The 27,938-nt window shown below is 37.7% G+C and overlaps 2 protein-coding genes across 17 annotated transcripts in view; one reads left to right on the top strand and one right to left on the bottom strand.

The window, feature by feature from the left end:
- The window catches only part of MIER1 (MIER1 transcriptional regulator), a 56,197-nt gene extending 44,616 nt beyond the window's left edge, over window positions 1-11,581 (bottom strand). For 2 of the 16 annotated variants that reach the window (XM_027114002.1, XM_027114008.1), the window contains exons 1-3: window positions 11,385-11,502; window positions 10,159-10,259; window positions 10,035-10,076 (exon numbers count right to left, since the gene is read on the bottom strand). In XM_027114002.1, the coding sequence (XP_026969803.1) occupies window positions 10,035-10,076; window positions 10,159-10,259; window positions 11,385-11,451 (210 nt within the window). In that variant the 5' untranslated portion in view covers window positions 11,452-11,502. Of the gene's footprint in view, window positions 1-5,624; window positions 5,784-7,067; window positions 7,145-7,347; window positions 7,369-10,034; window positions 10,077-10,158; window positions 10,260-10,871; window positions 11,014-11,384 lie in introns of those variants that run through there. The other 14 variants (XM_027114005.1, XM_027114003.1, XR_003434305.1 and 11 more) reach the window with 13 other exon arrangements.
- The window catches only part of DNAI4 (dynein axonemal intermediate chain 4), a 119,676-nt gene continuing 103,309 nt past the window's right edge, over window positions 11,572-27,938 (top strand). Inside the window, 3 exon segments of the mRNA XM_027114001.1 lie at window positions 11,572-11,704; window positions 11,707-11,818; window positions 15,639-15,822. Of these exon segments, the coding sequence (XP_026969802.1) occupies window positions 11,650-11,704; window positions 11,707-11,818; window positions 15,639-15,822 (351 nt within the window). The 5' untranslated portion in view covers window positions 11,572-11,649.

Genomic DNA, 27,938 nt, shown 5'->3' with positions numbered 1-27,938 from the left:
GTTTAAGCATTCTGGAGATCATCTTGCCAACATGAACTTACCCTACTGATATGCCTAAAACAGCACACCAAGATACATGTATATCATGTATCACCACAAAGTTGTCTATAGCAAAGAGTTGGGAAAAAATTTAAGTCCATCCTTTAACTAGTTAGAAATGAAATATAGTTTTTCCAAGCAATGGAACATTATTAATCCATTAAAAAGAATGAGACAGTTCTGTTTCTGTTGATTGAGAAAAAAATGCTAAAAAGAAATATATATGTATATATAGGTACATGTATCTGGATAAACAGACAGCTATGTTAGGAGTAAAAAGCAAAGTATAGAGGAGAGAGTAATTGGGCTGGAATATACATAAAAAGTTTTCCCCCAAAAGGATACACAAGAATCTGTTAACAACAGTTACCTCTAGAGTATGGGTTGCAGAAAGAAGGTTTTTTCATTTTATACCTTTCTGTACTGTTGGAATTTTTTAACCACTTGCAAGCATTACTCTTTGTTTTTTAAAAAGGAAGTCAGTAAAGACTATCTCGTGGAATTATGAGCTATTTTCACTTTCTTCCTTTACTTTTAGATTTTCAAGAAAACCTAGTATTTGCCTTTTTTTTCTTTTTTAACAAGTCTGTATAATTTTGAAAAATAACCTAGTTTTCTTTTAGGTACATAATTGTTTTATCTGAGATGGAAAACACTAGAGAGACAGAATATGAATAGGCTAAATCAAATTAAAGAATGAACTCTGTTAACTTTTATAGCAACTTTTATACTGTCATCCATATATATGATTCAGTTGATCAAGCTGCTAATAATTGTAAAACATTCAATGCCTCAGATTTGTTCAAATGTGTTTCTTCTGTATTTTTCTAGACCATGGTAAGAAATATCCCATATACCAGAAAACTGCAAACTGAGAGATAAAAGATCAACTAACTAGAATATCACCATTACTAAAACATAAATAAATAAGGTAGTAAAAACATGAAGTAGTCATTAGACTCTTTTATCCCAGGCAATCAAGAGCGTATTTTTCAGTAAGTATAACTGTCCTAATTGTTCCCCTCAAACCAATTCCACCACCATTTAAGTATTATTACCACCTACTTAGTAATGCAGACACTGAATCACAGATTCTCACCGGGATGAAGACAGACAGGAGTTTAGGGCCTACTCCAGGGTGGAGAAGGCAGGGAGACTGTGCCAGGGCCCACCATCTCTCTTCCTCCATACACAATTAAATCACTTAACTTTGCTGTTGGTTAACAAAGCCTTGGAGTTAAAACTAGCAAGTTTACCACAGTAGTAGTAATTCAGAGGATGAACTGCTATTACTCAGCACTAGGAATTCAGAGGCCTACTAGGTTCCAGTCTTAATTGTGCCACAAACGGCACCATCTAGGACAAATTGCGTAAGCTCTCTGCTCAGTTTCATCTTCCCTTAGATGAAAAGATTTCGATTTCTTCAAGTTTAGTTCAATTTCCTTTGAGATCTAAGTTCTTTACTTTTATTATGAATTGCTCAAAAGACATAAACACTACTGAGGAGTACTTAGCTCCATGGATGGGATATGTTTAAGATTCTTCTAAATTTTTTTTTTAAATTTTTTTTTAAAATCTTCTAAATTTTTTTTTTAAAAGCTACTGGGAAAAAAAGATCTCAATGTGCAAAAAGCTTTTGGGGGTTGCTACTTTATGAATTTCATATCTACGTAAACCTAATTATACAAGTCATTCTAAGCCACGGCATAAGTCGAACAGAATGGGTCCCAGCAACAACTGGTATGTGAACTTAATCACTGCAATGAATTTGCAAATCTTTTGAAATATACAGGGACTCCATCTGAACTTTATGCAATAAATTTCTATATAGCTGATTACCTTTTACGAAGAAACACTGAAGTTTCACTGGCAGTGTTGTATTTCTGAATTATTTGGGAAAATGATTAGTCTCAAGAATTCTCTAAAAGAAATTCACTTCTATATTTCCCAACTAATCTTTCCTACCTTATCAAGCACTTTGACTATTACTCCTTCTGAATTAAGCTTTTTAAGACTTTCATGCATTGGTGTTAAGCACTTTGGATAATTCCTTAATAGCTCTGTAAGTATAAACACCAAAAAAAGGTTTTTTTTCATTAGCAGTTTTAAGGCCTAAATTCATTGCAGTAAAACAAGTTTTGTTTAGAGTAGAAATTAACACTATCAAGAACAGCAGTCAAGATGATCCCATTTCCTTAAGAAACAAAATTCAAATACCCTTGAAAAATGCTAAACAGGGAGTCTGTTTTTAAGAGAAATGGACAGATTGGATAGTGAATAAATAAGATTATGTATTATTTTTGGAAATACTAAAATACTTTAAACTAATACAGAATAGCAAATCCATTAAATTTTCTTCTCTTTATGAGACAACAATATGGCCTAGGTGAAAAGACAGGTCTTGCACTATGCTGTGGCTTTTTTTCCTTGAAAAGGAAGTCCCTTATGTGTTTACAAACTCTGAAATAAAAAACAAATTGTTCATTCCCAAAGGTCTATTCACCACATTCCTTATAAAAACTAAAGGATCGCCTATTTCTTCCTCTTATTCTCTCTCTCATTGCCTTTGTAAAACTGCCACTGCCCTGTAATTTCCTTCCTTTAAGTGTGACTAGGAGAGCCTCCTTTTGGAAGGTTGATTAATAATTTTAAGAGATAATAAACAATGAGAAATATTACCAAAAAGTATTAAGAAAGGGAGCATATGCTATTACTTCTGTATACATTAAGTATGTTTTTAACGTTACTACAATTTTAATAAGCATTAAACACATACTTACTATTATGGACTAAGATGATCAGATCAAGTATGAAAAATCAGTGTTTTGTATTCACATCTAAAGCAAATTGTATTTAAGAATTAAATATTTTTCTGGAGAAACAAGGTCAGGGTCATTCTATGTAGGAAACAACAACAAAAAAGCACAGAAGCATAATACCTACATTTTTCTCTGGAAACTTATTTCTTCAATAACCCGTTTTCCCCTCAGATTTATCAAATAAACGCATACTGTCACTTTGCGCTTAGTGTTATTTTATCAGTTAGTGTCAATACTCAGGTCTATTTAACCAAAAGTGCAAGAGCACGGCATTTGAATTATTTTACCACATGCTTTGTATTGGCAGCATAAAGAATGAATCTCCTGAGCGTTCACATAAAAGTAAAAGCACTCTATAATATAAAACAAGCATTTCTCCTTATCTAATTTTTAAAATGACCAGTCTCTAAAATCATTCTAAAATTTTTTTTTTATTCTAGATTTTCTGTAGGAGATGAAGGTTCCTCCGCTCTTCCTCCAAATTCACTATAAATAAAACCATCTACAAGTAATGGAAGAATATAAAAGATGAATTTTTAAGATACCAGGTCACTAAAAAAGTGCACTGAAAACAAAATTCAGGGTTTTTTTCTCCCTGAAACTGAACTATCCATGTGTTCCTACAGAATATGAGAGTTCCATTCTCCAAATGATGTAATGTTTAAGCAAACTAAAACATACACTTGAAACTATTAGGAAATGACCAGTGGCTCAAAATATTGCTTTTCTTCTCTTACATGAATGCAACCATCTTTAATTTCTAAAACAAATAAAATGTTAAAATGCTTTTATTTACATATTAAGTTTTCAGTGTGGTAGGCAGTTAAAATTTCTGAGTAAGCTTTTAAATTTAAATTTCACCGTATTTTCATATGCTAAGATATTTTCCTTCAGTAATATCTTGCTTTAAAATATGACTACAGAACTTAAAGCTCAAACCATTGTGAGCAGCACCACGAGGCAAGAAACCACATCTCCTATTACAACACACTGCTGCTTATCTAATGGGCATGGGATCCAATGAAGACTATTTGACAAAATATATGTAAATCCAGCTACACAGAACCCCTTCCCCTGTTACATATGAAGGAAAGAATCACTTAAGAACCTCATCAAGGCTAAAAACCTTTCAGCCCAGTGAAATAAATCCAGTCACATTTAAGTGAAATACAAAGAACTATGTTTTCTCCAACTCATAATTTCTTGAAATACAATTATTTAACCACAAAGAGCAAAAGAAATTGAAATAAATCCTAAGATCTAAATTTAGTTTTAAATCAGAATATTGAATTTTTAAAAATAATACTGGCAGCAATCAATCCTGCTACAGTAAAATCTCTTCCTCTTTTAATAGCAAATACTCCAAGACATAAATATAAAGTCAGTTTCCATAAAGGGGAAGGAGCACCCTAAGAGCCACTCCAGAAAACTGTTTAAGCTTTAGGTCTCTCCACTCAACAGGTACATGAAAAGGCCTCCAAATTAAGATTCTTTTCCATAACCTATGTTTCTGTATTCCAAGGTTTTAAAAGGAGAAATTATGGTACTGATAAGTGTACTCACCATTGACTTCATTTAGCAAATAATGAAGACAAAAACTGGGGTTGGATGATAAATAAAATTACCTACTTCCTGAATCTGTTTTTAGGTGCCTCTGAGACTATGAAAATGGTAATTCTCACATGAATAAAAATGGCTTTATCAACATTTAGAGTGGCTCTACTCAAAGAAGACATAAAAGTCCAAATATATCACCTCTTGAACTCCAGCGAGTAAAGGACAGCGAAATTCTTCAGACGGTAAGGGGAAAAAACGTGTTTAAAAAAAAATCAAATATTTAAAGGTTTAAATCAGAGGGAAAAATTTAAATCTCCAGTAGCATATACTAAATTCAAATTAATCGAGAGAGGTTATTTGCCCACCGATCTGAGGCCCCAAAATGTAAAACAACTGCCACCGAAAAAGGGGGCTTTGGCAACTCTTTTACTAGAAAAAGAGCAAACGGGGGGAAAAAAATTTTTCCCTAAGGGGTAAAAAAACTGGAAGAGAAAGGAGACAAGAATAGACAGCCTAGATTTGCAAGGGGGGTAAATGCCTGGAAAGTGATGGGGGGTAAGAAAGGGAGAAAGCAACTCTTCTGAAACGTAAAGAGAGTAAAAGAGGTTCTCCGGTGGGGGGGAAGGGGAATGTTTGAAGAAATGGGGAGACTCCCCCAACCTAGAGGGATGGATTGCGAAAGACCAGGTTTATTTCTCCACGCTCATCTGGTCACCATCTAGAAAATTACAGAGTTAATCAAAGGCCGTTTTCCCCAACACAGGCAGAATGTCAGTAGCAAACCGACAAGGGTGACGCGGAAGGGCGCAACAGCATCTCGGCTAGGGAAGGAAGAAACTTCGCAAGAAGAGGAAGCAGCAGCTCCTCTCTTGGCCCCTAGCACCGGCCGGCGAAGTTGCGCCACAGGCGCCCCAGCCCCGCGGGCGCCCCCTCCCCCTCGCCCCTCTCCGTACGCACGGCTACGCAGCCCTCGACCCTTCAAAGTGCCCCCCGAAGTCCAACTACGCCTCCGCTTCCTCCTGCCCCCGGACCCATCCCAACTAAGTTCCACGGAAAGCTCCCGCCCAGAGCGCGGCCTGTTCCGGACAACAGGTGGGCAGTGGCGCCAGCAGGGCTGGGCCTCCCCTAGCCAGGCCCACTCCACTCCTCCCCAGCCCGGACCTGGGGGCGCCCGGCTCCGGGACGGGGAGGGGGAGCTCACTCCCTTACCTCCGCCATATTTGCCGTACTGACGGGTCACATCTCCGCGGCGGCCGCAGCTGGGTCACGGCCAGAACCCGGATGTAAGACTCGGCAACGGGACTCCAGCCGCCGCCGCCACCGTCTCTGCCGCTCCCGCCGCCGCTGCCTCGGCGGGAACGCGCAGGAGCCGCCCGAGCGCGCCCACCACACCCCACTCCGCCCCCTCGCGGCGCCCGGGCTGAGCTGGACTAGAGGGAAAAGGCCGGAGCGCGCGCGCGCGGCCCCGAGGCAGCCCTCCCCCGGAGGAGCGCAGAGGAGGCGGAGCCAAGGTGGGTGTGGGGGGAGGCGGGCATCTTAGTGCCGGGCGCCTGCCCTAGCGGATCCGCGACTCCAGCCCGGGAGAGGGCTCTAGGGACCAGAGAGGTCGAGGAAACTAGCCAAACTAGCCGCGTCCTGCCTTCATATCGCAGGGGAAAAGATACGATACATTTCACATGGAGGCTTTTTTTGAAGTGCATTTGTTAGAAAACGGATGTTGTTGTGATGCAACAGCTGCAACTAGTGCGCTTTGAAAGCGGTTATCCCTTGACAGATATTTCTCTCGGTTCTTTCCCTACAGGAACTGTAAAATCCCATGTACCAAAATCTTAGAGGTCACAGCAGAGATTAAGAAAAGGGATTGTGCTAGGTAGACTGCCATCCTCATATATCATTTGCTTTTCCTCATACACCTTCTGCAATGCCAGTAGCAACATAATTGTGCAACGGCTGAATTCTGCACAACTAGAGAAAATTTTTAAATGTGAAATATTGAAAAGCTGCTCTTTAATAGATATAAATAATCTCCGACTCGACTGCATAGATGGAGAACTTGCTTATGTGCAACGCCTGAAATGCCTGCAAGTTAAAAGTTTATTTTAATGTATTGGCCTAGAACTGCCAAGTGGCTTTGGTGACAATTCTGATGACTGCCAGAGCCAATGATTGCAAAATAACAAACATGTTTCACCTCCATTACTAAGGCAGATACTGGGTAATGCAAACGTGATATTAAAACCTGCACTAACACATTTTACCAAACCAGAAGTTAGAAAGTCTTATTTCATAAAGACCTGTTTTCCCCCAAATGTTCAAGGGTTCTTCTTATTGCAATTTCAAAAATGACTACCAAAGTCAACAAGTTATATATGAAACTCATTCATTCCCTCCAAATAATGTGATGCCAGCTCTGCAATATATTGCATAAACGTGCACGTATACAATTTTTCTTTAAACTGATACTTAACTTACAAGGAATATGGGGAAGTCTGTTTAAGTTATTTGTATTCCCTTAAAATTCTAGACTCTATTAAGTAGCTTATTTCCAAAGATTCAACATTAACTTGAAATTCTTATGTCCAATAATAATTTGTGCATGAATATTTTGTGCATTTATAGGTATATGAAGTAGCTGCTAAGTAAGGACATTACCTGGTAATATGACAGGAAAAGAGTCCACAGACAGTCTGTAAACCAATTAAACATAAACATCTGATGCACATTTTCTACTGAAAGAAAAGCAAGGGAAAGAAGAGAAAGGAAAACTTTAAGGTTCCCAAATCTACAAACAATTTTTACCATTAACTGTACTGTACAGTATTTTCATTTTATTTTTTTTATAATACTTATATAAAAGTGTTTTTCAGGATTCCTTGAGGGAATAAATATTTTAGCATAGGTATACAGTTTCTGAGTTACCCTGTTGAATTACCTTAGTCCTTTGGACTCGAAATAGAAATGACTTTTGTATAAGCCAGTTCATATTCAAACACTTTTCACTTTGAGATGCTTGATGGAAACAGCTGTGAAGGCAAAGAACAATGTATGTGCATAGACCTGAGGTGGGTAAAGATAAGAAAAATAAGGGGCCTAGAGGTAGAAACTCAGGCTTTATAAAACCACTGGTTGAAGGAGAATTATCCATTTAAATACTAAAGCTAATATATGAAATTTAGCGGGTTATCAAAAGGAAAATTAAAAAGTATTGTCAAAATGCAAGGTACAGGAATAACTTGCTTAAGCCTGTTAAATCTTTGATTCTTCAGTTAATTCATCAACAAGAATCCCAATTGTGATAAAGAGCTGGGGATCACGGTCCCTTAAGCTACTGAATAAATAAGCTACTGAATAAATTCTGAAATTGTCAGGAATATCGAGGTCTGGGACGTATTTGAATAGATATCCATCTTACTGATAAATGACTTTTAGGTTTATTAATATTGTGTTATCAATTTTACTATTTTTATGTGGCATTATCGTTTAGGGGAAACATTCCCTCTACATTTTTCTCCTTCCTTTTTTTGTAAATGTGGGTTACATGATTTTTTTTTTTTAGGTTCAGATATTCTAAAGGTAAAAAGAAACAGCTCCAATATTGTAAGTCATTGGTAACATTATTATTGAATTCAATATAGTTTTACTCCCCATTTTATTCTAGTGCTATACTTCAAAAATTTTAAGGAGCCATCTTAAGGAAAGCAAATTCTCAAAACGCTTGCTTACCTCTTCAGTATCAAATATGTAAAAATTAACTATTCATTAGTCATAGAATCTTAATGTTGGATGGGATCTTAGAGGTCCTTAGTCAATTTCTACACTGTCTAGGTGGGAATCCCTCATTCTGTTGCCCCACTACCAGGCTTTTCTGCCTAAGCTTAAACACCTCCAATGACTCACTATCTCATGAAAAGGCTGCTCTTCAAAAAAACCTCTAATGTTTGGAACATTCTTCTTTTTAACAAACCAGAATCTACCTCCTTGGTATTTCCACCCATTACCCTGAGTTCTTCAGCACTTTGGATTAATTCAACAGATGTCTTCTTTGTATTCAAATACAAACACTCAATATTTATACTTGGGTCAACAAAAAATAAATCTTTAAAGCCTACTGATACCAGAGGAGCTGAAAACGGGACATTACAGAGTTGAAAGCATGAGAAAATTCACCGTTGCCTATGAGCTGTTTAAAATTATTACGGTTTATAATCTTTATTTTGTGATATCAAAAATGGTAGCTGTTAGAATTGTGTAGTAAAACGTTTACAGTTAAGCTAAAAGGTGTGGTTAATTCCAATTATATGTGAGGTTTGTGGCTAATGTCCCAAAACAAAAAAATCACTATACAAAGCCTGAATAAATGCCTCTTTAGCTCCCATTCCCCACCTAAAGGCTTCCTTATTTTCAGGCAAACTAACATTAACTTTTACCACATAAGCTACTCAAAACTGCTGTTATATTGGGAAATTCTTTTTAAGCAATTTACTGCATACTCCATTAAAAAGTTTTAAACAATTTTATAGAGGCTGCAATACACAAACATAATACATACACACTCACACACACACACACACACACACACACACACACACACACACACACGAACCCCTCGAAGTTATTTTGCTATTAACAAAAGCATTTTAAGGTCTCAATTTTTCTTCAGCCAGTATCCCAAACTAACCAATAAGTAACCTGGCAATTTACACATACCTAAGAAATATAACCTTTTATTCAGGACCAATACCTGATTCAAATATAATGTATACAATATAAACATGTTATGCACTTCAAAAAGGTACCTCTCAAAATGCACCAAGAAGGGCTTGCCTGGTGGCGCAGTGGTTGAGAGTCTGCCTGCCGATGCAGGGGACACGGGTTCGTGCCCCGGTCCGGGAGGATCCCACATGCCACGGAGCGGCTGGGCCCGTGAGCCATGGCCGCTGAGCCTGCGCGTCTGGAGCCTGTGCTCCGCAACAGGAGAGGCCACAGCAGTGACAGGCCCGCGTACCGCAAAAAAAAAAAAACAAAAACAAGAACAACAAAAAAAATGCACCAAGAAAACAATTCAGACTCTGGGGCTGTTTGAATGAAATAGATTAAAACAGCACATTCAAAACCCTAAAACCAAATTCTGTATCTAACAATTTTCAGAGTCCATGAGTCCCTTTTGAGATTATTGTGTTAACTATTTCCTTAAATTTTTATTTAAGAGTGACAGGCTACACATGATGTGCAGGTGAAAATTTATGAATAACTATACTAATTTGGTTGAAGATAGATAAATGTCAAAAAACTTCACCTATTTTTAAAATGTGCATTTTAGATAAATTGAGTTTTACCTTTACTCTAGCAGGCAAAATGTAGGTTACAAAGCAGTAATGCATTACATTTGGAAGCCCCACATCTATGACAATCAGCATCATCTTTTTGTTAGTTTGATTTTTATTATTAACGCCACCCCAAAACACCTATATAGCCTTTTGGTTCTTCAAAGAACAGTTCTGGTTTTTCTTTTCATAATTTTTACATAAAGAGTTTTATCCAGTGGCTCCATTTTATCAGATTATCACAAACTGATACTTTGATAGTTTTTATATTGTTGACATGTTATTTTTATCTCACCCAAATTCTGGAAATTATTGGCCCATCAGCAGTTCTCAAACACTGGAAGAGTAATATAACATTTATATTACTTGAGGGAGTTTGGACTTTCCCTCCCTTAATCTCCAAGTGTGCCCCTGCCTACCAGCATCACATCCGTCTTGTCTGCATTGAACCTCAACCAGTTGGTTCTTAACCACGTCCGAAACTCAGCCAGGCACTGGGAGAATCGAGCCACCACACCATCTGGATCAAAGGAAAGAGAGCCTCAGTAGTAACGAGACTAGAGACGATGATACTACAAGCTCACCATTCGCCCTGTCTCTAATTTTTAAAAAGACGGCCAGGAATTAGGACAGGAATCCCATGACAATTTTAGAAAAACATTAATGAGTCTTGAGTCATGCAATTTGTAACTGATGATAAAGGAATAAAAGCGATCCAATAAATAGGTCGCCTCATTCCACCCATGATTGAAGAAAGGTTCACTCAAGTCCGGGTCATCTCGTCTAAGCGGCCTCAGTAGACGGGCCAATCTTGGAACTGCATAAGCTTTTCTGCAAAATTAAGAGTTTTAGCGTTGGAAGAAGCTTTAGGTATAACTGGGGCCCCAGAGAGAGGTAGTGACTCGCCCAAGGTCACACAGCAAACGAGGACTAGAGATGGTCTCCAGGCCAGAGATCTTTCCACCAAAAGCTGAAAGAACAAGGCCATTCAAAGACTAGGGAGGCATCTGCCCCCAGGGATACACCCAAGGCCTGGGAAGACCTCATTCCCTCACAACAACACCCTCTTCGAGCTTCTCTTCCCTCCCTCACTCCCTCCGAAAAGGGCCGGTTTGCCCAAGACCCTGCTCACCACAGGGGGCTGCAGTGGGAGCAGGAGCCTTCCCGGGCTGAGACAGAACCCGGAGATACTGCGGAAAAGAGGCGGAGCCACAGCGGGGCGGTCAGCTTGACCCCACCCCGACCGCGTTCCGGGGCCGACTGGAGAAAGGCGGAAGCGGACAAGGCGAAGCGAACTCACTCCGCAGCGGACTCCCAGCGCGCCGCGGACGCCGGGGAAGACTGGCGCCGGCGCCACCGCCGCCGCCGCCGCCGCCACCGCCACCGCCAAAGCAAAAGACCAGTCTGGGAAGGGGGTGGATGGCGATGCAGAGCTGCGCATGCGCCTTGGGCGGCCGGCGCCACTCCGGGAGGGGAAGCGCGCCCGGCGCGCTCTCTCAGCCCCGCCCCGGAAGTTAAGGGTCTTCCGGGCGGTACTCTGCAGTGGGGGAGGGGAAGCAGAGAAAGGGGACCGAGGACACCTCGGGAGCCCCTCCACCCAAACAGGGCTAGGAGAGGAGAGATGGTTTATGGAGGCTGCACTTACAGCCGCTGCCGCTGCTGCCGCCGCCACCTCCGCTGCTGCCGCCACCGCCTGAAGAAGCCCCATCCATCCGCCTGCAGCCCGAGAGACTCAGAGCCTGGGAGGGGCCTAGGGCCCGGGCCGCCCGCCTCCTTCTTCTAGTCGTCGTCCGGGGCTTGCTCTTGCTCCACCAACCCTCTGTCCTCCCCTCCGCCTCCGCCCTCCTCCTCGGCCTCCAGCCGCCAGCCAACCGCGCGGCCGCTTGTTGAGCCAAGGCTCCACCGTCTCCATGACGCCCGGCAAACATTCCCGTGCCTTAGCCGGAGCCGCTGACGCCGGGGGTTGGGGTACAGGGGCTCCAGAAGCAGCCAGGGAAGGCGGTGGTCGACCACTCCCCACCCAGTAGCCACCATGCCCATCTCTCCGGTAGACAGCCGCAAGCAGCCGAACGTCGGGGTGTAAGTTCCGGCGCTAAAACCTAAGTCCATTCCCCTGGGTCCCGGAGGGAGCCCTTTTAGATCTTAGCACTTACTGCATCTGTGTTCAGTCGGCAACCCTCGAACCTCCGAGGCGGCAATGTCTACTTCGTTGGCCTAGGACTGCCTTTTCCAAACCTCTACTGCTGTGCTTGGTCGAGAAAAGACTTAGTTTGTTGGGAACCACCCTCCTCCTAGCACTCCTGTTTTTTTTTTTCCCGGTCTGCAGTCTCCAGCTTGTTGCCTCCAAGCTGTGCCCAGATGTTCAACCCTCTCAGCTTCTGTGAGCCACCAGACCGAACATTACTATGCTCTGTAGTTGAGGGTTTTTTCTGCCTTCTCCTCATACCATCCTGCCTTAAAACTCATTCCAGCTTACAACTTTCTCTGTTGTTCTGCAGCAGTTGGATGAGAGGCTGAAGAAAAGCATACAGCTCTACAGATGTCTCGCTTACAACTTCAAATGGTCCCTTAGTCCAGCAATTACACTGAAGTTTCCTAATTCATTCACTCTCCCGCACTTCCAGACCACTTTTGTTCTCTCTTCTCAAACCTTCAGCATCTCTTCTATCCAGTCTCTTCCAGATCAGCTAATCTTTCTTTAGCAGAACTTGTTGAAAAGGTCTTGGGAGAGAACCTTCTGCTCTTTCCTGCATATGGTACTCAGGTTTTTGTCCATCCTATCACTCCACAAAAAATAGCTTTTGTGAAGGTCAGCAATAACTGTCCAGCCAAATACAGTGGCCATTTCTCAGTTTGTTTCTTAACTCACCCATCAGCAGCTTTGATCTAGTTTACCACTTCTTGAGTGTTGAATCACTTCATCTAGTTTCTGGGACACCACTCCTCCCTAATTCTCCCCTTGGTTTATGCCTACTCCTTTTCAAAATACTTTGCTGGCATCTCTTTATCTCTCCTGTATCTAAATATTGCAGTGTTGATGGGATCAGTAAACCTCTTCACTATTGTTTTTTGCCTTTAAAAGTCACCTATTTACTGATGGTTTACAAGTTTAACTCTGCAGCCAACACCTCTCCCAAGAAAACAGACATAAAATCAAGCAGCTGTGCTTAAAAGTTAATAGGCATCTCAAAATTTGTATCTAAAACTGAACTTATTTCGCCCTCTAATCAACTCTGCAGTCTCCCATTTCAGTAAATGGCAATTTCCACTCTTACAGTTACTCAGTAAAAAAACTTTGGGTTACCCTTGACTTCTCAATACCCCACTCCATCAGCAGATTCTACCATTTCTACTTGCAAAATAAGTCCAGACTACCACTCCAATGTAAGTCACTGTTACATTGCAGTAAACACCTAAATGATCTTGCCCTCACCCTCAACATAGTAATCACTGTGGCTCTTCTCAAAAGCCTCCAATTTCTCCCATTTCACTCAGAGTAAAAGCTCACATCCTCACAGGGTCCCACAGAATCTCACTTTGGATTCTTCCCCCTGGCTAATTACACTCCATATTGTTCCACAACAATATCAGGCATATTTTCCAACTTCAAGGCCTGGGCATTTGCTGTTCTTTGGAATACTGTACCCGCTAGTAATCTCATGACACTCATTTTCTTCACGTGTCACCTTATCAAAGAGTCCTTTTCTAATTACCCTATGTAAAATAATACTACTCTCCCCAGTACTTCCTGTCCCTCAACTTGCTTTATTCTTCTCCATAAAATTTATTTCTGTTTGATACATTATATACTTGTTTGTTAATCTGTCTTCATCCAAGCTATGATGTACTCCATAATGGCAGAGAGTTTTGTTCACTGCTACTACTTAGAATGAAGAAGACAATATTTGCTGGCAGCAAACAAATGAGTGAATATGTATTTGAGTAACATTGGTTATTGCTCATCTCGTCTGGTTTTTGTTTTTACTTGTAGGTATGGCAATCTCAAACTAACATTAAGTTGGTTTCATGTGAATTTTTAAAAAATTATAAAACTCTCAGAGTACCTGAGAGAGTGTTAGAAAAATTCCCTTCGGGATTTCTTGAATAATGACACATTCATGGGAGATTACCTTTGGATCTGACAATTTGAAGGACAAGACTAGGTGATTTTAATGAAAGTAGTCTCTGCAGTAGGAGAGGAGAGGGTGGAATTAGATTGTAGTGAATTATGGAGCATAAGAGGGGTAAGGACATAGACAGGATTATTGACTAATATTTTAAAAAGTGAAGGAGAGATACAGTAATAGATAGTGGAAGACTAGTAATAGATAGGTAAAGGAAGGATTTTTAAGTTGAAGAGATGACTGGAGTACAATTATATGCTGAAGGGAAAAAGATTGGAAACAAGATATAGGAGACCAAGAATTATTGACGGAAGAGTCCCTGAGATGGGAATTCCCTTGCAGTCCAGTGGTTAGGGCTTAGTGCTTTCACTGCTGAGGGCCTGGGTTCCGTCCTTGGGGAACTAAGAGCCCACAAGCTACATGGCATAGCCAAAAAAATTTTTTTTTACAAAGGAAAAGAGTCCCTGAGAAAAGTAGTAACAGACAGGTTTCAGAGCACAGGTAGAAAGGTTAACCTTAGATAAGAAGAGCAACTTTTGAACTGAAAGAGGAGGAAAGAAATAAGGATGGATTAGATGAGTTTGTGGGATATGAAAGAAGAATATAATGAAGGTAGAGAAATTTAAGGAATTCTTACCTCATTGATTAATTTGGTTTCCTTGGAAATGTTGGAGTTAAAGTCGTTTAGAGACTGAAGGAGGGAGGATAGGGTATGATACTTTAAAAGAATGTAAATTTGAAATAGTATGAATGGAATTCATTTAGTCATTTATTTAAAAAATACTAATAGTGCCCACAATATACTGGGTACTGTCCTGTGTGCTAGCGATATAGCAATGAACAAGACAAAGTTCTTGCCCTAAAGATGCTTACATTCTAGTAGAGGAGTAGACAACAAACAGTGTCAGGTAGTACTAAATGCCATGAAGAAAAATAAAATATAAAAAGTAGATTGTTGTCATTTTAAAGTATTTTATTCTTCTCTGATCTTTTATGAGTAGGAAAGTAAAAGTATTGTTTAAAATGTTTTCTTTGGAAACACAATGCCTTTTTATAGTGTAAGGGGTGATCATTCTTATTTTATAGAAGTCTGCAGTACAATCAGAGTACTAGAATGAAAGAATGATTAGGTTTTTGTCTTAAGGAATTTAGAGAATTGATCCAAAAGTGAAATCATATTTTTTCTCCTGGATACAAATATTTTGATTATAATTTCTCTTATTAAGAATTATTATGTAATCGTTCAGGCAGGAACATGATATTCTTTCCCAGGTTTTATTACTCATTCTTCAATCTGCCTGCAAAACTGCGCTCTACACTCATTTGTGCTTACTATGTGTCAGGCATTTCCTAACCATAATATAGAAATTAATACATTTAATACTCATAATAACCAATGAATTAAGTACTATCTTTATCCTCATCTTACAGATAAGGAAACTGAGACCAGAGAAATAAGTGTAGACTTTTGATCTGACTGCCTGGGTTCAAATTTCAACTCTAGTAAGAATGTTTCCCTCTAAGCCTCTGTGACTTTATATAAAATAATGTTATAGCAACCTCTTAGAATTATTGTGAGGAAAAAGTGACACAGTGCTTGTAAACATTCTAGAACTATGCTTACACATAATGAGCTCTCAAGTGGCTACTATTTTTTTCTTGTTTATATGTTTAGATTGTTTCCATGTTTCTAAATGAAAATCTACTTTTTTATCATTGGCTAATTTTTCTTCAATCCTGGATCCTCAGTGTTATGTTTTCTTTTCCTGATATAGAAACACTGGCGCACAGTCGAAGAGGTCTATTAGCTTTCCTGGCCCAGCAAAAGGAGCGCAAATGAAAGGAGGATATATTAGTGCAAACCAAAGCAGAATGGCTGGGTCAAAAAACATGGTGATTCTACCTGACCCCAAAACAGTAGAAAAAATGAATATTTCCTCCACAAAGACAGCCATGCGGGTAATATTCTTTATTAATTCATAATACTTTGAGTTTTTTTTTGAAAATGACACTGGGAAGAACTTGATTGAAATGTTAAAGGTAGAAAGTATGCTGCTTTGAAACAATAACTTCTAATACAGGCATATCTCAGAGATATTGCAGGTTCCGTTCTAGACCACTTGAATAACACAAATATCACAATAAAGTGGGTCACTTGAGTTTTTTTGGCTTCCCAATGCATATAAAAATTATTACATTATACTGTAGTCTCTTAAGAGTACAGTAGCATTATGTTTAAAAATTCCAACGTACGTGACTTAATTAAAAAACTTTACTGCCAAAAAATGCTAACCATCCTCTGAGCCTTCAGCAAGTCATAGTAACATCAAAGATCACTGGTCACAGATTACCATAACAAATATAATAATAATGAAAAAGTTTGAAATATTGCGAGAATTACAAAAATGTGACACAGAGACTCAAAGTGAGCAAATGCTGTTGGAAAAATGGTGTCAATAGACTTGCTGGATGCAGAGTTGTCACAAGCCTTCAATTTGTAAAAAACAGTATCTGTGAAGTGCAATAAAGTGAAGCACAGTAAAATGAGGTATGCCTGTATTGATATATTGATTTTGTTAGAATCTTTGCCATATAACATATCTTACAGCATAATATTGGCAGTTGGCGCCTATAATTCATTATTGGTAGTAAGAACATTAGAGTGGAATGAAGAAAGTCTACTCATGACCTTAAGAATTATTTAGTCAGCTCAGGCTGCTGTAATAAAGTACCATACACTGGGTGGCTTATAAACAAATTTATTTCTTATAGTTCTGGAGTCTGGAAGTCCAAGAGTACGGTGACAAATGGTCAGGTTCTGGTGAGGACCCTCTTCCAGGTTGCAGACCACCAACTTTTATTGTATCCTCACAAGGGGGAAAGAGATTTAGCTAGCTCCCTAGCCTCTTTTTATAAAGACAGTAATCTCATTCATGAGGGCTCTACCTTCATGACCTAATTACCTTTCAAAAGTTTCACCTCCCAATACCATCTTACACTGGGATTAGTGTTCCAGCATATGAATCTGGGGGGTACACAAACATTCAGTCCATAATAATTATATACATATTACGTACACATTATATGCATTACGTGTATGTTATACATATATATTACATAGTATTAACAGCACTATGTAAAAGGTATAATGCATCATGACCAAGTGGGGATAATATATGCAAGATTGTTCCAATATTCAAAAGTCAGTACTTTCCCCCTTATTAGTAGATTGAAAAAGAATCCATGTGATTATCACAACAGATAAAGAAAAAGCATTTGAAAAATTCAATATCCAATGATTATAAAAATTAAAAATAAAATCTTTCAACTAACTTGAAAGAGAAAGGATTTCCTCAGGAGCCATCTGTAAAACCTACAGTTTACATCATACTCAGTGATGAAAGGCTGAATGCTTTTCCCCTAAGATCAGGAACAAGACACGGATGCTCACTTTCATCACTTCTATTCAGCACAGTAGTGGGTGTCCTAGCCAGAGCACTTAGGCAAGTAAAAGAAATACAAGTCATCCAAAGTAGAAAGGAAGAAGTAAAATTATCTCAGTTCACAGATGACATAATCTTATATGTACAAAACCCTAAAGATTCCACATTAAAAAAATTGTTAGAACTAATAAATTCAGCAAATTTGCAGGATAGAAAATTGACACACAAAAATCTATTGTTTCTATACACTAGCAATGAATAATTTAAGAAGAAAATCAAGAAAAATAGTTTTGTTTGCAATAGCATCAAAAAGAATGAAATACTTAGAAATAAACTTAACTAAGGAGTTGAAAGATATGTACACTGATAACTATAAAGATTGCTGAAAGAAGACAATAATAAATAGGAACACATCCTTTGTTCATAGACTTAATATTGTTAAGATGTCAATACTATCCAAAGCAATCTACAGCTTCAATGCAATCCCTATCAAAATCCCAGTGACATTTGGGATGGATGATAGGCCATCCTAAAATTCATATGGCCTATCAGGGGAGCCCAAATAGCCAAAACAATCTTGAAAAAGAACAAAGTTGGAGGTCTCACACGTCCTGATTTAAAAACTTATTACATAGCTTCAGTAATCAACACAGTGTAGTACTGGCATAAAGACAGACATATAGGGACTTCTCTGGTGGCACAGTGGTTAAGAATCCGCCTGCCAATGCAGGGGACACAGGTTTGATCCCTGGTCTGGGAAGATCCCACATGCCGTGGAGCAACTAAGCCCGTGCACCACAACTACTGAGCCTGCACTCTAGAGCCCGCGAGCCACACTACTGAAGCTTGTGTGCCTAGAGCCACAATAAGAGAAGCCACCGCAATGAGAAGCCCATGCCCACAACGAAGAGTAGCCCCCACTCACCACAACTAGAGAAAGCCTGCACACAGCAATGAAGGCCCACCACAGCCAAAAAGAAAGGAAGGAAGGAAGGAAGGAAGGAAGGAAGGAAGGAAGGAAGGGAGGAAGGGAGGAAGGAAGGGAGGAAGGAAGGAAGGAAAAGACAGACATAGGTCAATGAAATAATATAGAGCCCAGAAATAATAAGGATATCAAGAAAGGAAGGAAGGAAGGAAGGAAAGAAAGGGAGGAAGGGAGGAAGGGAGAAAAGAAAGAAAAGAAAGAGAAAAAAAGAAAGAAAGAAAGAAAAAGAAAAGAAAAGAAAAGAAAGAAAAGACAAACATATAGGTCAATGAAATAATATAGAGCCCAGAAATAAACCCTCACAATAAGGATATCAAGACCATGCAGTGGTGTCTTTTCAACAAAGGTGTTGAGAGAACTGGATATCTACATGCAAAAGAACGAAGTAGGACTCTTACCTTACACCATTTACAAAAGTAACTCAAAATGTAACAAAAACCTAAAAGTAAGATCTAAAACTATAAAACTCTTAGAAGAAAATATAAGGGAAAAACTTTTTGACATTGGATTTGGCAATGATTTCTTAGATATGATATCAAAAGCATATACAGCAAAAGAGAAAATAGATATATTGGACTACATCAAGCATTAGAAACTTCTGTGCATCAAGGGACACAACAACAGAGTGAAAGGCAGCCCATGGGATGAGGAAAATTATTAGAAAATCATATATCTGATAACAAGTTAATATCTGGAATATATAAAGAACTGCAACTCAACAACAAACAGCCTAATTTTAAAAATTGACAAAGGACTTGAATAAATATTTTTCCAAAGAAGATATACAAATGGCTGACAGCACATGAAAAAATGCTCAACATCACACCAGTAATCATTAGGGAAATGTAGATCAGAACCACAGTAAGATACCAGCTCACACCAATTAGGACGGCCACTATGAAAAAAAACCCAACAATAACAGAAAATAACAAGTACTGATGAGGATATAGAGAAATTAGAACCTTTGTGCACTGTTGGTAGGATTGTAAAATGGTGCAGCTGCTATGAAAACAGTATTATTGTCCCTCAAAAATTTAAAAATAGAATTACCATATCGTCCAGCAATTCCATTTCTTGGTCTGTACCTAAAAGAATTGAAAGCAGAGATTTGAACAAATATTTGTACAACGATTTTCATCACAGCATTATTTATAGTAGCTAAAAGGTGGAAGCAACCCAAGTTTCCATCAACAGATGAATGAATAAACAAAGTGTATGTGTGTATATACCTTTAAAAAGAAGGAAATTTCAACACATACTACAATATGGATGAACCTTGAAGATATTATACTTAGTGAAATAAACTAGTCACAAAAGGACAAAGACTGTATGACTCGACTTATCTGAGATACCTAGAGTAGTCAAATTCATAGAGACAAAGTAAAATGGTGGTCACCAGGGAAAGAGTAAAGCGGAATTATTGTTTAATGGGTACAATTTGCAGTTTTGTGAGATTTTTGTTTTTGTTTTGCGGTACACGGGCCTCTCACTGTTGTGGCCTCTCCCGCTGCAGAGCACAGCCTCTGGACACGCAGGCTCAGCAGCCGTGGCTCACGGGCCCAGCTGCTCCGCGGCATGTGGGATCTTCCCGGACCGGGGCATGAACCCATGTCCCCTGCATCGGCAGGCGGACTCTCAACCACTGCGCCACCAGGGAAGCCCTTTTTGAGATTTTTAAAACGAGTTCTGGAGATGGATGGTGGTGGTGACTGCACAGCAATGTGAAAGTACTTAATGCCATGAACACTTAAATGTGGTTAAGATGAAAAATGTATGCATTTTACCATAATAACCCCCACTGATGAGCTCTACCTGGGTGTGGCACACTGAGAATCCTGGGGCCTTCCCCTGGTCCATGAGATCATGTTCCATGTCAGGAGAGGCAAGCTGAGAAGACCTCAGGCTACTGCCCTATTCCCTCCATGGAGCACTCAACACCTAGAGTGAGGTTGTCACTCATGGAGAAGCTTACCATTGTCTCCACTGTCAACCCCAGAGATCTGGTGCAGAGATATTATCTGGGGAGAGAAACAAGCTGTACAACAGATAGTTCCTTATATCTTCCATAAGGAACCAGCTTTATTTGCAGCAGAGCATGGAGAAGTTTAAACCTATGAACACCCTCAAAAACAGTGGACATAGTGGTAAAAGGCAATTGCAAGGAAATTAATTGATCTAATGAAGATACACCCTAGACTGTAGGCTACCTAGTTTATAGGGAAACAGGGTACAAGGCAATTCCTCAGCAAGAGAAGCCTTCCTGTAGTGAGAATAAATATTGAATATTGGCATCAGAAACTTCCCTGGAAGGAGCCACAATTTGATTGGATTAGTCTGTAGAGAATTTATGCCCCAGGGCATTGTTGAAAACAATAGAGCAATCAGCTGCCGACTAGTGAAGTTAACAGCTGAGTGTGGTCAGAGTAAGTGTGGAAGAGAGCCCTACCAGTAGCTCTGTCATCGCAGGATGGTTGTGGGCATACCCAAAGCTGCACCTCCCTGAGGAGCAACATTAGTGTGTTAACAGGACTGCAGGGTAGGTGTTGGGAGGGGGCATATTAGTTTCCCAGGAGTGCCTTAACAAAGTACCAACAGCTGTATGACTTCAAACAATAGAAATTTATTGTCTCACACTTCTGGAGGCTAAAAGTCTGAAATCAAGGTGTTAGCAGGGGTGTGCAGCTTCTGAATATGCTAGGGAAGTATCTGTTTCTCTCCTAGATTCTGATAACCCCAAACACTCCTTGGCTTGTAGATCCATCACTCTAATCCTCTCTCTGTACATTGTGTTCTCCCCATTATCTTCACAGTATCTTCCCTCTGCCTTTGTTCAAATTTCCCCCTTTTATAAAGACATCAGTCATATTGAATTATGGCTCACCCTAATGATCTCATCTTAACTCAGTTAAATCTGCAAAGACCCTATTTCCATAATCTGAGGTACTGGAGGTTAGGACTTCAACATATCTTCTTTTCAGGGACACTGTTCAACCTGCAATGGGAAAACAGACCTCACTAAAATAATCCAGGTTATCACTAAACAAAATATAAACAAGCAAATAGCAATAACAAGCTCTAGGGAGGAGGGAAGTTCCAGTACCCAGAGTTGCTACAATATATTATCTAAAATCTCTGATTTCCAACAAAAAATTGTGGAACATGTAAAGAAATAGGAAAGTATGACCCATACTCAAGAAAAAAAGCAACAGAAGCTGTCTGTGGGAGGAAGCAAATGTCAAATTTAACAGAGATTTAAAAGAAGCCATTATAAATAGCTTCATGGAATTACAGAAACTATGCTTTAAAGAAGTAAAAGAAGGTATGATCATGTTACATCAAATATCGATAAAGAGACAGAAATTATAAAAAAGAACTGATGGAAATTCTGGAGCTGAAAAGTACAATAATTGAAACTTTAAAAATTCACTAGAGGAGCTCAACAATGGATTTTAACTGACAGAAGCAAGAATTAGCAAACTAGAAGATAGATCAATAGAGATTATTCAAGACAAACACAGAGTGGGAAAAAAAAGAATGAAGAAAAATGAATAGAGCCATCAAACACCATCAAACACACCAACATATGCATAATGGGAGTAACAGAAGAAGAGAGACACAAAAGGAAAGGAAAAAATATTCAAAAAGATAATGGAAAACACCCCAAATTTAATGAAAAACAATATCCTACATATCCAGGAAACTCAATGAAGTCCAAGAATGAATGAATGCAGACATATTATAGTAAAAATGCTGAAAGTCAAAGACAAGAAGAAAATCTTAAAAGCAGCAGGAGAAAAACAGTGTGTATCATGTACAAAGGAACCTTAATAAGATTAACAGATAAATTTTCATCAGAAACAATGAGGCCAGAAGGCAGAGGAGAACAAATTTGAAGTTGTTAAAGAAAAAGCTCAACCAAGAATGTTGTATCCAGTAAAGCTATTATTCCAAAATGAAGATGAAATAAAGAGTCTCCAAGATAAACAAAAACTGAAAGAATTTATTGCTTGCAGACCCACCTTACGGGAAATACTAAGGGAAGTTCTTCAGCTTGAAAACAAGTAACTTCAGATGGTAATTCATATCCATACAAAGAACATCAGTGAACACAATTATGTAATTACAACAACTATTATATCATGTAATTAATGCAACTATTAGTGCATTTCCTCCTTTTTTCCCTCTTAACTGATTTGAAAAACAATTATATAAAATAACATGTATATAATGTATTATTGGATCTATGACACAGAAATGTAATATATGTGTTATGTATTTGGCAGTAATAGCACACAGGAGGTGGATGGGAACAAAGCTGTAATGTAAGCAAATGATGACAAAATGAAAAGTAATAATTATGGCTCTGTTTTCTTATATTTTGTAACAGTAATACATGTAATTTACATAAAAATAATACTACAGAAGGGGGAAATAGTGAATAGAGCTATATAGGAGTAATATTTCAATATATTTCTGAAACTAAGCTGATATAAATCCAAAGCTAATTTTGACAAGATGTGTATGTTAAACCCTAGAACAATCATCTAGAAAAACCTAAAAAATATAATGAAAAGATCATTAAAAAATTAAAATGCTACCTTAGAAAATATTCACTCAATGCAGAAAAAAGTAATAAAGGATGAATAGAGAACAAAAAAGACATGAGACATATGGAACACATAAAGTAAGATGGGAGATATAAATCCAACTATATTAAGAAAACATTAAATGTAGATAGATTAAACAATCCAAATAAGGGGCATAGATTGTCAGACTGGCTTAATAAACATGATCCAATGATAGGCTGTCTAGAGGAGACACACATTAATTTCAATATTAATTTCAGACCAATATCTCTTATGAATGTGGGTGCAAATATCCTGAACAAAATTCTAGCAAACCAAATCTAACATATAAAAAGAATTATATGCCTGGAGTGCATTAGTCTGCTAGGGCTGCCATAACATAATATCACAGACTGTATGGCCTAAACAGTGTCCTAATCTACTCTTCCTTTAGGGACACTAGTTATATTGGATTAGGACCCACCTTAATGGCCTCATTTTAACTTAATTATCTCTTTAATGTCCCTATCACTAAATACAGTCACATTTAGAGGTACTAGGGGTTAGGGGTTCAACATGTGAATTTTTTGGTGGGGAGAGACAATTCAGCCCATAACAGTTACCAAATGGGATTTATCTCAGGGATGCAAAGTACTTTAACATCTAAAAATCAATGTAATACATCTCATATCAGTAGAATAAAAAGCAATGATCATCTAGATCCAGAAAAAGCACTTTTCAAAATTCAACATCCTTTCATGATAAAAACACTTAATAAACTAGGAGTAGAGGGACTTCCTCAACTTGATAAAGAACACTTATGAAAAATCCACTAATATCAACTCAGTCATGCAACTGGATGCTTTCCTTTTGACATCAGGAACAAGACAAAATTTTCTTGCCACTCTATTCAACATTGTACTGGAGGTTCTAGATAGGGCAATTAGGGGGAAGAAAAAGGCAACCAAATTGGAAAGGAAAAGATAAATCTCTATTTGCAGGTGACATAATGTTACATATAGAAACTCCTAAGAAATCTACTAAAAAACTATTAAGACTATTGAATTCCCTGGCAGTCCAGTGGTTAGGACTCAGCGCTCTCACTGCAATGGCCCGGGTTCAATGCCTGGTGGGGGAACTAAGATTCTGAAAGCCGTGGCATGGCCAAACAAACGCAAAACAAACAAACAAAAAAAAATAGAAACTATTAAAACTAATGAATGGATTCTGTTAGGTTGCAGGATACATGATCAATATACAAATAAATTGTATTTTTTACACTTGCAATAAACAATTTGAAAATTAAGAAAACAATTTCTTTCACAATAACATCAAAAACAATAAAATACTTAGGAATTAATTTAATAATAGAAGTGACATCATAAGCTCTGAAAACTGTAAAACATTACTGAATGAAATTAAAGATGATCTAAATAAATGGGAAAGCATCCAAAATTTATGAATTGGAAGACTTACCATTATTAAGATGGTGATACTTTCCAATCTGTTCTATAGATTCAACACAGTCCTTATCAGAATCCCAGCAGACTTCCTTGTGCAAATTGACAATTGATTCTAAAATTCATATGGAATTGCTAGGAACCCAGAATAGCCAAAATAGTCCTGAAAAAGGAGACTAAAGTAGGCAGACTCACACTTCCCAATTTCAACATTTACTACAAAGCAACAGAAATCACGATAGTGTGGTACTGATTGGCACAAGGATAGATATACAGATCAATGGAATAGAATTGAGAGTCCAGAAATAGACCCATTACATCTATGGTCAACTGATTTCTGATAAGCGTACCATGACCATTTAAGAGGGAAGGGATAGTCTTCAATAAATGGTGCTGGGATGACTGGATAGCCACATGCAAAAGAATAAAGTTGGACCCTTGCCTCACACCGTATAAAAATTAATTCAACATGAATCAAAGACATATGTAACAGTTAAAACTAAAAACTCTTAGAAGAAAACATGGTGGTAAACCTTCATGACCTTGGTTTGGTGAAGGATTCTCAGATATGACACAAAAAATATGAACAACAAAAGAAAAAAAGCCAGATGAATTGAACTTTACCAAAATTAAAAATGTTTGTGCTTCAAAGAACATAATAAAGTAAAAAGTCTACCCACAGAATGGGAGAAAATATTTGCAAACAATATATCTGTTAAGGGATTTGTATCGGGAATATATAAAGAATTACAACTCAATAATAAAAAGACAAAATCCAATTAAAAATTGGGCAAGGGATTTGAATGCTCATTTCTCCAAAGAAGGTATACAAATAGTGAAAAAGCACATGGAAAAATACTTGACATCACTAGTCATCAGAGAAATGCAAATCAAAACCACAGTGTGACCTTTACTTCATACTCAGTAGGATGGCTAGAATCAAAAAGTCAGATGACAAGTGTTGGCAAGGATATCAAGAAATCAGAATACTACTGATAGGAATGTAAAATGTCCTGCCACTTTGGAAAACAGTCTGGTAGTAATTCAGGTGTTTAAACATACTGTTATCATATGACCCTGCAATTCTACATATAGATATATACACCCAAGAGAAATTAAGATATATTTCCAACCCAGAAACTTGTACATGAATGTTTATATCAGTATTATTCATAATAGCCAAAAAGTGGGAACAACGCAAATGTCCATCAGTGGACAGATGGCTAAACAAAATGTGGTATATTCATACAGTAGAATATTATTCAACCACAGAAAAGGAATGATGCATGCAACAGCATGGATGAATCTTGAAACCATTATGCTAAATGAAACAAGCCAATCAAAATACCACACACTATGTGATGCCACTCACGTGAAAGTCCAGAATAGGGAAATCTATAGAGACATGAAATACCTAAGTGGTTGCCCAGGACTGGGAGGAAGACAAGGGTTAGGGAATCAGAGTTAAAGGATACAGAGTTTCTTCTTGAGGTGATAAAAAATTTCTAAAATTAACTGTGGTGATGATTGCTCATATTTGTGAATACACTCAAAACCACTGACTTGTACACTTTAAAAGCTATTTAAAAAGATAATTATGCAGATTGTGTGTAACTTTATGCCAATTTTAAAATTTGCAAAATTTGCAAATGAATATAAAATGGAAAGATTCCTTAAAAACTTACATTTTACCAAGAGACAAACAAAAATGAAAATTGGAAGATATTAAAGAAATTAATATGAGTAATTTAAAAATCTTTCTTCAAAGATAACTCCAGGCTCAGATGGTTTCACTAGTGATATATGCCAAACACATAAGGACAAAAACAGAACAGAAGAAATGGGTATACTCCAGAACTCATGTTATGAGGCTAGAAATATCTTGATATCAAAATCTGACTACAACAGTATGAGAAAGAAACATTACAAGTCAATATCTCCAAACATAGATGGAGAAATCCTCAATAAAATGTTAACAAAATTCAATAATAATAAAAAGAGATAGTACATCATGAGCTACATTTATACCAAGAAAGATTGGTTTAACATTTAAAAATCCATTAGTGTAATTCACCACATTCATATATAGCTTAAAGGAAAAAAGCATATGATCATCTCAATACATAAAGTATTTATTTGATAAGATTAAAATTTATTCATGATTTAAAATGTTCTTATGAAACTGGCAATCACAAGGAACTTCCTTAATCTGATTTATAAAATCCTGCAGCACTGGTTGTATTTAATGGTAAAGCATTCCTAAGAAGGATCCACTTCTATCCAACATTCTTGGAAGTCTTAGCCATTTCAGTATGGCAAGAAAAAGAAATGAAAAATGTAAGCATTGGAAAGAAAGAAACGAGACACTGAATATTTGTAAATGACACAATTATCTACATGTAAAATTTTAAATCACCTATTAATAATTATCAAATTAATAAGAGTTTAGCAAGGTTATTGGATATCAAAAAAAAACAACCAAGAACAATTATATTTTTATATACCAGCAACACACATTTCAAAAATTACATATTTTTCTAATGATACCATTTATAATAGCACTAAAATGTATTAAGTACTTGTGGGTAAATATAACAAAGATGCACATACCTATACTGTAAAAACTATAAAATTTTACCGGGAGACATTAAACAAGAGCCAAACAAATGGAGAGCTAGAACATGTTTATGCATAGAAAGAGTCAGTATTGTAAGTATATCAATTATACCCAAATTTTGATGTATAGATTCTTTGCAATTTCAGTCAAAATCTCAGTTGTTTTTCATTGTATTTTTTTCAGGAACTTGTCAAGGTAAGTCTAAAATTTATATAAAGCTGCTGAAGCTTAGGTATAACCGAGATACTCTTGAATAAGAACTTTGTGGAAGGACTTGCTCTCCTAGATACCAAGTTTTATATAAAGTGTAACATTAACAAAGGTATAGACAGAGAGCCTACAAGTGACTCAGGCACATATAAACACTTGTTTTATAATAAATGTGCACTAGAGAGTAATGGGGAAATAACAGGATTTTCAAAAATTCTTGTTGAGACAATTGGGTATTCACATGGAATAAAAATATATTGGCTTTCTTCCTCATACTATACACAAAACTCAATTCCAGGTATATTATAGATCTAAACATGAAAAGCAAAAATATCTTCATAATTTCAGGATTGGGAATGGTTTCTTGGATGAGACATCTAAGGCGTAAACCATAAAGGAAAACATGATAAATTTGACTACGCTAAGATGAAGAACTTCTATTCATTAAAAGATACTACAAGGAAAATTCAGCCATAGAGTGAAAAGACATTTTCAACACATAAAACAGAAAGGGTTCATAGTCAGAACATTTAATGAACTCTATCATCAATTTAAAAAAAGACGGAACTCAACAGAAAAGTGTGCAAAGGACTTGTATGGGATATTTTCCTTCAAAAAAAAGGAAGTCAAGATAGGAATAAACACATGAAAAGAAGTTCAATTTCATGAAAATTAAAGTCAAAATGAGATACCTGTATACCTATACCCATACTGGTTTAAATTTCTAAATCTGGCAGTGCTAGTTGTTGATGAGAATGTAGAGTAACAGCAACTGTCACAATGCTGGCAATCTTG

The sequence above is a fragment of the Aethalodelphis obliquidens genome, unplaced genomic scaffold (genome assembly GCF_003676395.1).
Source record: "Aethalodelphis obliquidens isolate GAN/ISIS:26980383/991018 unplaced genomic scaffold, ASM367639v1 scaffold13, whole genome shotgun sequence".
Taxonomy (NCBI): domain Eukaryota; kingdom Metazoa; phylum Chordata; class Mammalia; order Artiodactyla; family Delphinidae; genus Aethalodelphis; species Aethalodelphis obliquidens.
Note: the sequence above shows the minus strand (reverse complement) of the source record. Positions and strands in the feature narration are given on the sequence as shown.